The sequence below is a fragment of the Oncorhynchus mykiss genome, chromosome 15 (assembly GCF_057628025.1).
Source record: "Oncorhynchus mykiss isolate SJ-2025 chromosome 15, ASM5762802v1, whole genome shotgun sequence".
Lineage (NCBI taxonomy): Eukaryota > Metazoa > Chordata > Actinopteri > Salmoniformes > Salmonidae > Oncorhynchus > Oncorhynchus mykiss.
In genome coordinates this window covers 20,894,819-20,907,312 of record NC_143036.1, presented here as the reverse complement: position 1 = coordinate 20,907,312, position 12,494 = coordinate 20,894,819, and the positions used below count along the sequence as shown (strand labels likewise).

General features: G+C 38.7%; 1 protein-coding gene across 2 annotated transcripts in view; it reads right to left on the bottom strand.

Moving 5' to 3' along the window:
* ofcc1 (orofacial cleft 1 candidate 1) overlaps window positions 1–10,010 on the bottom strand; it is a 102,397-nt gene extending 92,387 nt beyond the window's left edge. For both annotated transcript variants that reach the window (XM_090199082.1, XM_090199083.1), the window contains exons 1-5: window positions 9,896–10,010; window positions 8,229–8,362; window positions 6,218–6,294; window positions 894–960; window positions 355–537 (exon numbers count right to left, since the gene is read on the bottom strand). In XM_090199082.1, the coding sequence (XP_090055208.1) occupies window positions 355–537; window positions 894–960; window positions 6,218–6,235 (268 nt within the window). In that variant the 5' untranslated portion in view covers window positions 6,236–6,294; window positions 8,229–8,362; window positions 9,896–10,010. The remainder of the gene's footprint in view (window positions 1–354; window positions 538–893; window positions 961–6,217; window positions 6,295–8,228; window positions 8,363–9,895) is intronic.
* Between the last annotated feature and the right edge of the window lie 2,484 nt (window positions 10,011–12,494).

Genomic DNA, 12,494 nt, shown 5'->3' with positions numbered 1-12,494 from the left:
AGGATGGGCCATCAACTCTGTTTCAGGGACGTTATGTACACTATACGTTATAAAGATAGTGTGTATATGCTGGAAGTGGTATGCTAAGTAAATGCTCTCTTCGATGACTCCAGCCCTCCAGAAGGCAGAATACTGTTAGTGTGAGTTGAGAGGCTGGTTCCGTCAGGGTGTTCTGGCACCCCCACTCTTGTGACATTCTCCGGTTAGGTGGAATTTATATGAGGGGTACTTGTTAGGACACGCTAGCTTTGGAATGTGAGGACCAGGCCCTCAGAAACCCAAAAGGTTAGATCGGGAACAAATCCACAAATCCACTGTCAACGGGTTTGAGGCTAATGAAGAATGAAGCTTCACCTCTTGGTTTGGCAGGGGCTCGCAGCTCCATTTTTTGTTGGTGAGCTGCAAGGGTGCTATCTTGCCTGTCACGTTGAATTTCTCTCCCTGCTGAAGCCTGAGAAGCTGAAAGCTCTGTGCTGTAGCTGCCATCGAAGACAGGGTTTTCAATGCCTTCCACCACAGCACTCTCCTTCATTCCGCCTGCAAAAAAAGAGAAGAAAAAACACCATAACACAACAGGAAGGTCAAAAGTGGCGCATTATACCAAAGTACATTTAATGGCGCCAGAACATTCCTTCTAGTGATTCCTCTCCCCCTAAATACTGATGTGCATCCTCCTCGAATGTCACTAAAACACAATTAGGTTAAAATTAAATCTGAATCTTGCGGGGGGGGGGGGGGGGGGGGGGGGTTAGAGAAGAAGAAGAAATGATTAAAATAATTACAAATTGCGCCCTGACAAGCAAGAGCAAAATTTAGCCCAAAGCCATTTGTCTGTAATTAGTTAATTAATCCTTACACAAATTATGAGCAATAACTCATCAAGCAGGGCTCACCCATCAGAAATTCAGCCGACTTGGATTTCTTCTGCTTAGGTTGCTGCAGAGCCTTCTGCTGTAACTTCTGGAGGGAAATTGTTAAATGAATAAATTAGCTGCAGAATGAAGATCATCATTTATGATCCGCAACTAACGCAGTATTTTAAATATGGGACGACACCGAAATGTCATTTAATTTACATCGCCGCTAAAGGGGTCAAGCACTAATTGAACAACAGGAGTGGAAACATTTTTAATCATAAATAAATAAGAAAAGTTGTCACGAATGCGTAATGAAGGTCACATTAAAATACTTCCTCCTTTTTCCAAATGAATGGGAAACAACACTCTCTCCCTTGGAAAATGATGCATTTTTACACAGGCTTTGTGAGTGTGTGGAGATTCACTGTGCAAATGAATATGGAAATCCAAGCACATTGCTCATTACGTACATTCTTATGAACACATCCTAAAAAGTCTGGAGAAAAATGGTCCTTAAAATCAGAGAGTTCAAGGATTCTGCTATTTTTTTGTGTTGCTTTGAAAAATATTCAATACTCAATTTATGGGAAGTGCAAAAAAAAAATCCCTTATGTGATAGAAAGCAAATTGCATAGCAAAGCCCAAACACAACCCAACTTGCAGCGAACCTTTCATAATATCCTATGAATGCCCCATAGTAATTGGGCTCCATAGCCATTTGTTAACTTTGATGTACAACCCCAAGCATCATGGAACATTTTCACTTAATCACAGCATATTGTGACTCTTCCGAAAATAGTTTTGCTAAGATCCAGTGTGCTCCAAAGAAGTTTGATGAAGCATCCCTTTGCCCCTTCCAAAGATAAGACCATTCAATAGCCTACAGTACATGGCCACAATATAACATTATTAGATAATACGTGAAAGAGGGAAATACAAACCGTGATCCCTGAAAGCCACCTACAGGAGTACATGCACGGTAGGCCTATAATGGGTCTTTCTCTATGAGCACTTCAATGCAATAATGAGGATTTTGACATCATGTTTCATAGCTATTTCTATATGCTCCATATACTGTTGGAGGCAATGTCATTCAACAGAGAGTGGTATACTAATGAAAATGGAAACTAGAAATGTAGAAATCCCCTTTGAAATCAAGAAATGGTGGAACAAAATGATGAGCCTCTAATTTCTGTGGACAAGAAGAACAACAAGAAAAGCCCAGGTAAATCACATTAGTAGTTGTTTTTGTTATGGATGTTTATTTCCCTGTACATGCATATCCTTATGTTTAAGATCTCTAGCTATAGCCTCAAAGCATTTAGTTGGAACTTCAATTTCAAAAATCATTTATGCAGATTCTGATGATGAACGGTGCCCATGCCCATGAACAGCATGTATATGTATACAATATTTAATTTCAAAGACAAAATCAGGGGTATGGGGGGGGGGGTTCATTCTAAATGACAGAGCAATTAAAATAGTGGAGGACACATTCCAATCTGGAAATAAGAGTTTTGTAAATCTGTTTTTACATCCAACAAGCCCTACAGCAAGACATTCATTTATACCATAGAGATGAATGGTTATCTAATTGTAACTTATTTAAAAACCATTTTCTCTTTCCACTGAGTTCCAATCAATTTCTCCCAGTTGTAGAGAACAGTAACATTTAAAACACTGACCAGAGACCAGAGTTTGTAGCATGAGATTCAGTTTCCTTTTCCAGTGTCGAACATATTTTTTAAACACATACTGTACAGCTTTTGGTTCATATCCAAAAGTAAATGAGGAAGTTATAATAGTATCGCTACTTGAGAAGCAAGTAATGAGTTTGCTAATAGGAAAATGACACATAATGAACATTGCCTTGTGTATATGAACACCAGTTTATATGATTCCATAACAGGCTGAGTTAGTAATTCAAAAAAGATGCAGCAGCATGCAAAATAGTGCTTGGGTTTTTGTTGTTTAAGTTTCATGGTAACCTACAAACCATACTCATTAATATTGAAGGACAATTTGAGATGAATATACTATGAAACTGCTGTTTACGTTTAAAAAATACTGTATAGAATATGCAGTAATGCAGCATGGTGAGGAATTGACAGTAAATGACAGTAGGCATGTATTGTATGTGGTATTGTAGGATACATTGAGACATTTTTGGGGCTGGTCTTTAGTTAGCTAGTGTAATTAATCATCAAATTAGCACAATGTGGGCGGATAGCACGCCTTTATTTTTCAAATCATTGTTTTTGCCCTTGAGACTAAGGCACTTTGAAGAGGAAGGCAAAAAAACTCACATAAATCCCATTTAATTATCACGCATTATGTTTTATCTTAGGCCAGAATAAAATGAACTATACATCCTTCGTATTACTATGAAATATCCATATTTGCTTCCTTCCCTATAGAAAATATACAAATGTATCATTCCCAATCCCTTTAACACTGCCTTTAAAGAGACATCTTATTCAGTGCATTTACATGTACTGTTGTCGTGGGATTCTTGATAATGCTGCATTATTGCCCAGGCTTATTCCAGACATGTTTTCCCTATCTGTTTGAGTCAAGCTGAGTCTGTTGTTATGTCGTAGGACTTTCTGCATTTCTGTATTATGTGCATCAATCTGCTGCTTAGAAAGGCAAACTGTAGTCTGCCGTCAGTAACACTAAAACCAACATCAAAAGACAAACTCAAGATGTTGAAATGTACATCTGCACATCAGGTGTGGCTAAATTAAAAATGGAAGTTGGTCTTATTCCTCAAATTATGAATAAGCTCTATCTTCCACAAAATGTCAACACATTTTGAGATTTGCATGAATGTATTGTCTTGAGTTCAGTTCCTGTTAAAGATAAACATCAGTAAACCATTTCAGTAAATGTACACATGGAGAGTCCACATGCTGCGGGCAGAACGCTTTTGGTCATTGTCAGTAAAAATCTAATTCAGAAAACTTCACTTAATCCACTCCATTTAGAGAGCTAACAGAATCCATGTTTCTCTTTTAATTCCTTGGTTTCCACAACGACAGTCACCCAGTGTGCCCTAACAGGATGCAGCATGCAGATGTTTCATTTCTAAAACATGCAAGTGACAAAAACAAGGTAATAGTGGTGGCATAATGTGACGATTCTGCCAGCTTGGATTTTAGGAATCTGAACAACTGTTCCAATTCTAACAACATCACGAGCAGGATAAACTACAGAGGGGCAAATATCTTCTGACATGTCTTTCCAATGAACATAAATATATTAAATGCATGTTGCTGTATTGGAGTCATGTGCCAAGAAGCTCTAGTGTATTATAACAAGCCCTGAATACCAAAGTAAAAAATGCCCTGAATTCATTGTGTTGTCATTTGAAGGAATCTACTGCTCAAAACCATGCCCCTTCCTTCCCTAATTGAATCTGCACATTAAAAAAATGCTTACTTTGTGGTCAAGATGAGAAAAAAATCATTTATAACTGGTGACAAGAAAAATCTATGAAGTTTTTTAAAAGAATGTGATTGTTGTCAAAAGGAATTGGGTACAACAATGCCTTGTTCAGTTCGGGTTCCATTCAAAGCCGGAGCTGTGAGGGCTCGGGGAGAAGACTGCTGCTAGGCTGGTGGGCACAGACCAGCTAGAAAGTAAATTTTGCATACTGTACGGATCATCGCCCAGTTCAGGGCAGTCACATTGAATCTGCCATCAACCAATTGTGCTTCATGAAACCGTCAACCCTAATTTACGTCTGGCTGTTTTCTTCTATCCGGCTGTAAACAAACCCTGCTTTGAGCTGTCTCCCTCATCCCTATCTGCTTACGAGGGGAGCGAGGACAGCCCAAGTCCGCTGTGTCAGAAACAAGCAACTTAAAGCCTACCACTTCCAGACAGCAGTCTGTGCAGCAGGCACAGAGTCAACGAGAGGAGCTTCTTTGGAATGACAGAGTTTTACTGGGGTTTAAAGGGGCGAATACATTAGGCCCGTACTGATGCTGACGTGTTGTGTCTCTATCCTTATATTATATTAGAGAGCTCCAAATCTGAACAACTGTTTTTAAAATCATTAGGATAGCAGCATTGTGCATTAGTTTACAGACTATTCTCCCAATCTAGCCCATGAAAGGAAAACAACTGCCACACAGAGTAAATGGATGCATATCTAAATTGACAATGGAATTGAATCTTTTTTCAATCTATATGCAAGTGTGTGACAGGTATATAGTCGTGTAGTGAAAGGTTTCTGCAGGCTGGGACTGAACTAAACAACATATTGCTTAATCAATGCTGACAGAAATTGCTTTTGTTGTCATCTTTTATGTAGGCCCGCTTTATCTACTTTCAAATACATATGCAGTTTCCAATTCAAAAATTGTACCGCATGAAAAGCTATTTTCAATCAGTTTGAGATAAAAGTCATATCAGCAAAATGTGAATGATGGAAATACAAGGTACAGTATATAGAGGTATATGTATTTAAAAGTGTGTGTACTACAATACCCCCCTGACTTAAAACATTATAGGAATTGGCTGACATTTCTGTCCTACAACAGCATCAAAACATAATCTTTCAAATTAAATCGGAACTAAACCTATTTTCATTTAGAGGATATAAATAGTCTTATAGGTTTGTGGTAATTGTTGTCCACCAAACAGTTTCACATTAAACAACAGCTTCAGTTGGTGTAGACAGAAAAACATAATTAGTATTCAGGCTTAATTAATCTATGCTGGCCCCTTTAAGTGAATTAGTCAATTATTTATGCATGTGTGCTCCTTTGATGCTAACAGATTATGTATGTTACAGGGAGAACCTTGAAATATGACTTTGAAAACTTTTCATGACAAAATGTCACCACGAGCTGCTCTAAAGGCTGAAAGAAATGTCAGTGCAGACCCAGAATACACAATGATTACGGACCAGACATTCCCGGGCCTGAATAATGAGAAAAACAAAGATCACAACTATCAAATCCATTTTAAACATTTCACTCCCAAAACAGGGGAAATCTCACAAATTCATTGTTTAACGCCTTGGCAAGAGGAAAAATAAATCACTGAAATATGGACTTTTGTGCACCCTAATCCAAATAATGGAAATCTAACACAGAAGGATCAAGGTTTCACCAAGGATCATGGGAACTCCTTGGGATTTCCAAGAGCCTTTTTGTTCCCTCTCCTTGAGAACTCTCCACAGCCCCAGCTCTGCCCTCTACACCCCTCAATCCCCATTGAAATCTCAGAGGCAGCTTGGAGGAATGCTAAATGTCAATGGTCAGCCTGCCCCAGCACCTTCAGAGAAAATGGAGGTATGAAGGCCTAACCCCTGTATTTGGCTACGGGGCTAGTGGTAAAACTTTACTCACGCTGCCAGAAGTGTCCATGACTGCTCACTGCACCGATCTTGGAGCATTTGACTCTGATCCCTGGACAGTGATGGAACCTGTGCATACGAAAATTGCTAAATGAATCGCAAAGAAAAAATATATTCGTAAAAAGTTGGAAATGAATTGAGTGAATATAGTAAACACTTTTGTATGCTGTTATTACAGAAAGTTCTTACTGTATGCCTATACAGACCCTATAGCACAAAATGCTTCATTTCATACAGTACTAATCATATCTTTAATTTCCCTCTGTTGTTTGTGTTTAGATCTACAGACTATAATCTTTTAAATGCGTCTAGGAGAATTACAGGCTAAGTGCAGTTTATTTATATCAGAGATACCAAATTATTTGCCCTTATTATTCAAATAGTTTATTCATTTACATCTGATACAATACTATTTGGTATTTTCTATCTCCTTTTCCTATGGTAATTCACATGGCTTGCACAAGTTTCTGCAGAAATAGCTAAACAAACCCCAGGCAAAATGTGAAAGATGATCCCATACCATGTGAGTTAGGATGAAATGCTACACTTTTTCACACTAAACACTGCTCCACTGGGTGTGATTGAAAAACATTAAGCTATTGAATCTGTGTGTTGTATGTGTGAGGGAAAATGTATGTTGTAACAAGTGGGCCTATGTTTTTTTAATTATTTCAAATGACACTCTGCGTAATAACCAGGTGAAAGCGATCCAGTGTGTAGTCCACATTACACACACTAGAAAGGAAAGACCACGGGATATTCGTACACCTTAATATGGGCCATAACTAAATAGTTATTATTTTTCTCAGTTGTTGGAACTATTTAATTATATTTCCAGCTGCATCTATTCCTTTCCATTCCTCTTTATCACTGGGATAAGGGAAAGATTAGGGCTATGTTCGGATAAAGAGCTACTTTGTAGCATTTCCTGTACATGTGCATTTTATTGAATTAAAGGCGGTTTTCAAATTCATGTTTTTCATTTGGTGATTTGTTTTTCTTAGTTATTAATAGAGATGGGTGGTTGAATGTTTTATAGAGGTCATAAAACGAGATGCTGTGAGAGCCCCAGACAATTGGTTGTAAAAAGCTGTTAGCCTCTATCTGCCAAACGCTGTTCTCCAAGTAATGTGATTGCCAACAGTTTCTTAACCACAGAAATGACTGACTCATTACTGCTTCGGGTTCTGGCTCTGCAAAGGCCATGCAAATATATGTACACAACGCCCTACAGTCTTTGAGTTTAACACACTCTGTGGGTTGAAGTTAACGACACAAGCGCCCATCCAGTGATGACTGGCTATGAGTTCATTGCTTCGTCTTACATTATCTCATGCTTAGTAAACAATTGATCCATGCCATACAGTGCCAGTGTTGACCAATAACATCAAATCCTGTTAAATACAGACTTCGAAGAAAACACATGTCATGACAACTGTTACTACAACTCTTAAATGTACCATTCTTCCAATAAATCTAGTGCTCCATTGGAATAATGGACCCAAAGAGAGCTTATGAAAAGTGTGAAATTACCTTAACAGAAAATGAAACCCAGTTCTATACGGTTTCAACAGGATGTAGTGATACAAATAACTTATTTGACCCCCTACCTTTCCTATGCCCTGAGAAGCATCATCTCCTAGGTAAACTACTCAGCAAAGCTCAATCAACCCTTAATCCTGAATGAGAGGGTGTTCTGTTCTATGTTGCTATGCATAAGAACTTCCGCTCTCTAAGGCTTTGTGTAACATTACATTTTTGGTTGACATTCTTTGTTTTCCACCAACAGGGATAAAGGATGTAATTTCATAGTCACAGAGGCACAGGCCACAATTATTTCCTAAGTATGTATTTTATCTTGTCTTGGACACAGGGGCCACAATTCCTGCATGCCATTTAGGTGCAATTTGATTGTTGCTCCCCAGTTGTTTATTTGACAATAGCCTATCTACCTGCCCTGTTATCAATATAGACGACTTAACAACTACTTCTATTGTATTTACCTGTTTCTTCTTATGAAGTTCACATTCTTGGCAACTGGATGGAATGAGTAACAGCTGAATGGAGAAACCTAGCACTTGCATGTGGAACTTGATCTGTGAGTGCATACAGTAGGCCTACTCAGGATGTGGGATGCCTGCAAATTGAGAGCAACAATATATCACTAGCATGACAAACTGTATCACAAAATATGCAAACAACTTCATGCGTGTTGAATTTATATGTTAATGTAGAAAAAAATGTATGTATAGTAGGCAAATAATAGCTGAAGTTTCCTGCAGTAGTCGACAAGGCCTCGCTTGAGGTGCAATAATGTTGTTGTTTCTCAGTTTGTTTAACAACAGGCTGTCTGCCCTGTAAACAATATTCTCCATATACAGTTCACATTATTGAATTGATTGAGCAGCAGGCAAATGCAGAAACATTGCACACACATATGCCACCGACAAATAAGACGTTTTATTAATCTGTATCATGAGTTAGTTGACCAAGGCCTTGCCGAATACCCTACAGAAAGCTTAGCTAGGCTATTATTTGTATAAACGTCGTGAAATAGGCCATCTACTAATGCATTATTTAGTCTTACATAAACTGGTATGAAACGTATATGCCTATTAGCCGTACTGTTTTCCACTAGCGCTACCTACCTGTGTGAGTTCTGAAATTGAAGGTTTTTGGCTGAGTCTGAAACAAGTGAGCTGCCAACCAAGCACGCAAAGATAAGTCAAAGGTATGGTTCCCACAATATATATATATATTTAACTAGGCAACTCAGTTAAGAACAAATTCTTATTTACAATGACGGCCTGGGAACAGTGGAACGACAGATTTTTACCTTGTCAGCTCGGGGATTTGATCCAGCAACCCAAAGCTCTAACCACTAGGCTACCTGCCACAACGTCATAATTGGCTATCCGAAAAATGTGGGAAAACAAAAATGAGCTTTTCGGTATTCATTTAAGGTTATGCATAATGTTAGCAGTGTGGTTAGGGTTCAAGTTTGAAATCACATTTTAAGAAGACTTTGTGGGGTTTATTGCCGCGTTCCAAACAACTGGGAACTCGGAAAAATACGAGATCAAATCATGACGTCAGTGATCTACAGGTCGCAAAGACGGAGCTCTATAAAGAGGTCCGAATTCCCGAGTTGGAATTCTCAGTTGAATGACCGTTCAAATCGATTTTCCCATTCGGAGCTCGGAACGCACTGAAATCGGAAGTCAAAGATTTCCGAGTTCCCAGTTGTTTTGAACGCGGCATAAGACTTTGTGGATGTCGTAAATAGTTACGACCCAAAGGTATGGGACCGCGCTCTTGAGTCTGGCAGACACCTGCAATTTCAGAACATCAGACAAAGGTAGCACAAGAATTGCAAACTGTACCCTTAAATACGTTGAAATAAGTTCATGTGAGTGGAATTTATGTTACATGTCGAAATAAAGCTTGTAGCCTACTTCATGACTTCAAACGTCTAAAAATAAAAGCTCACATTTCCTGCAGAAGTCTAATGTTACAAGCCAAGACCTTGGTCAACTCATGATACAAACGGATAAAACTTGATATTTGTCGGTTGATAGCATCACTCAGATCTACCTTACATTGAAATTACGCCGGGTAAATGTTAAAACATGCGAATATGCAACAGGAATAGGATTTTAGAATAAATTACCTGACACGGTTTTGCCTGCCTCTCTCCCCCCGAACTCTACCCGGCCTTCACCAAGACAGGATCCTGTAGCCAAGGTGATGGTGACGTTGCAACCCCACATGCTGAGGTCATTACTACAGGTGACTATCAAAATGTCCTGCTTGAGCTTTCAAATGTTTATCAATGTATCCTGAGTTTTTCGTAAAATATAAACATAATTAATTGAGAACGGTTTTGTGTCTAAATAGCGTACAAAGGGCCTAAGTTACATTATCCCAGGTGTCGAATTCAAAGTATATTTCCTTTCATCTGGCAGTATGGCTATAACGTTGGTGTTAGTAACTATTACGTTGATACAATAATTCAACATTTTGGCAAACGGGAAACAACAGCAAATTATGAGCACGTGAGCAACACTGTTACTGTTTGGTGTAACTGTTGAGTGCAAAGATAAGGTTTCAGCAATGGGTAGGCTACATCTGCCAGATGGCACCACCGTTGGTATTTTAAATGTTGATTTATTATTTATGCAGAGTAGATCTGCATGGTTTCAGACAACCTTTCAAAGAGATTTCACCACCACTGTATTTCCAGGGAGGAGCGATGTTATGACTTTGCTACTTCTCAACATCAATTACAGTAATGAGGTCCCATCCAAGGTAAAGCCATCATACAGCTTTGTAAACATTCATTATGCAGTATGACAATTTACACAAAGGTTCCCCATGAATTATTTAGGATGGTTCATATAAACATTCTTGTCACAAAGAAAACCTGGAGTGCATTACAACCTGGTGTGAAGAATAGGTACAAAACACAGCAGATTGCTTCCTTCACAATAGGCACAGGGCATGGCTAATGTCTCCACAAGAAGAAACAGCCCTAGCTTTGTTATTTATTACTGAGGAACTACCTAGGCCGTCGGTGGCCTTTTCATCTGAGGGAGAGAGATTGCTTGAATGAGAAATACCTTTGTTTGTTTGTTTGTTTGTTTGTTTCTTTTAGTGACTTAGAATCCATGTTACCATGTTTGATCATGAATAATATGATAAACTAACATTCACCTAATTTATATTGGACAATGTACATTAGACATCAACTGGATTATTCCAGAGATGTACAGGTTACCTTTAAAGTGAAGAACATGCACAATAGAAAGAAAACAAAACATCTAAACAAAACAGAGGGAACCTAATCAATAATATAATTCCTGAAATAAAGTCCTTTGTTCAGTAAAACATAATTAGGCTTATACAATCACCAAACTACAGAGCTTAGCATCATCTCTGTGCCTAATAAACTGGTTGAATATGTGATCTAAATAAGACATTCCCCGATCTGGACTGCCCATTTTCCAGCTTTAGTTGTCCTTGATCGTTTAAATGATTAAATATAGACCTAAATCTACGATCTGGCTCTATCTTATCCAATTAATTCTCAATGTAGGCATGAGACTGGTTAATGATGTTATCTTACCTAATTAACCTGCATAGGGATTCGACTCTAGAACAGGAATTGTTCATCCCTCATCTAAGTGTTCATTACTATCATTACCATAAAGGGACTAACTTATGATGTTGGCCGTTCTGGCACCATTAATTTAGATTGAGTCCTTTTTTGCTTCATTTCATTTTGGTTTTGCTTTGGGGTCATTTTTAATTACGGTAAAGACTGAAAATATGGAAATTCTCAAATACATTCAATTGCGGTCAAAACAATCACAAGGATAGCGTCAGATTTGCAAGCGATTTTTGCTACTTTGGGTGATTTCAGACTTTAGATTTGCTATTTTGTTCCCGGCGAGGCTCAGCAACAAACTGTACTTTGAAAACTCTTTTTTTTGTCAGCTTTCAGAATCAGCTTCAACCTATTAACGCTGCAGAATGCAAGGGGAATCAATAGCCTTCATTGGGCCATGTGTCATTTGTTAATCGGGTATTGATGAGAGTATTGACATGTGGCTAATTAATCTCAAGCCCAGCTCCAGCTTTCATATGTTTCCTTAATTATGTTCTTCATCTTAGTCCTCTAACATTGGCAGACTTACGCCTCATGGTAGACAGTGAGTAAAGTTAGCTGTCAGGCTTTTAGTATTTTTTTAACTCTCCCTGCCAAAGCAACTAGGTTCTCCCTGTTGTGCCATATACTTTAGTTCTTTGAAACTAGTGAAATAGTTTTATAGGCTTACTTGCATTTAATAGTTGCTTGCATGATCTACAATGTCAGGTTGGCATAGCATCATTGTACCAGCTATACTCAAACGGTAGTCAACACAGTCACATACTGTTAATGCATTTTGAATGTATTTTTTATAGCAATTAGGCAAACCCCGACTGTGACATTCATTGGAGTTATTTTTTTACTCTTCCAGCAACATGGGCGAGCAGCACTGTATAAACTGTATAAACAATTAAGCTGAAGCTGCATGGGGCCCAAATATACATTGCTCATTAACAAGTTGTGGTCTGCTGCAATCGCAGCGTTTCCCCTATAATGTCCCCATTTAGCGGACCACAGAGGCCACAGTAGCAGCCACCGGCCACAACCCTCCTGTCATAGCACAGAGGCTCGCAGACAGTTGGCTGTTTGATGTCTGGCTAGCCTGGGCATTGGGCTGGTT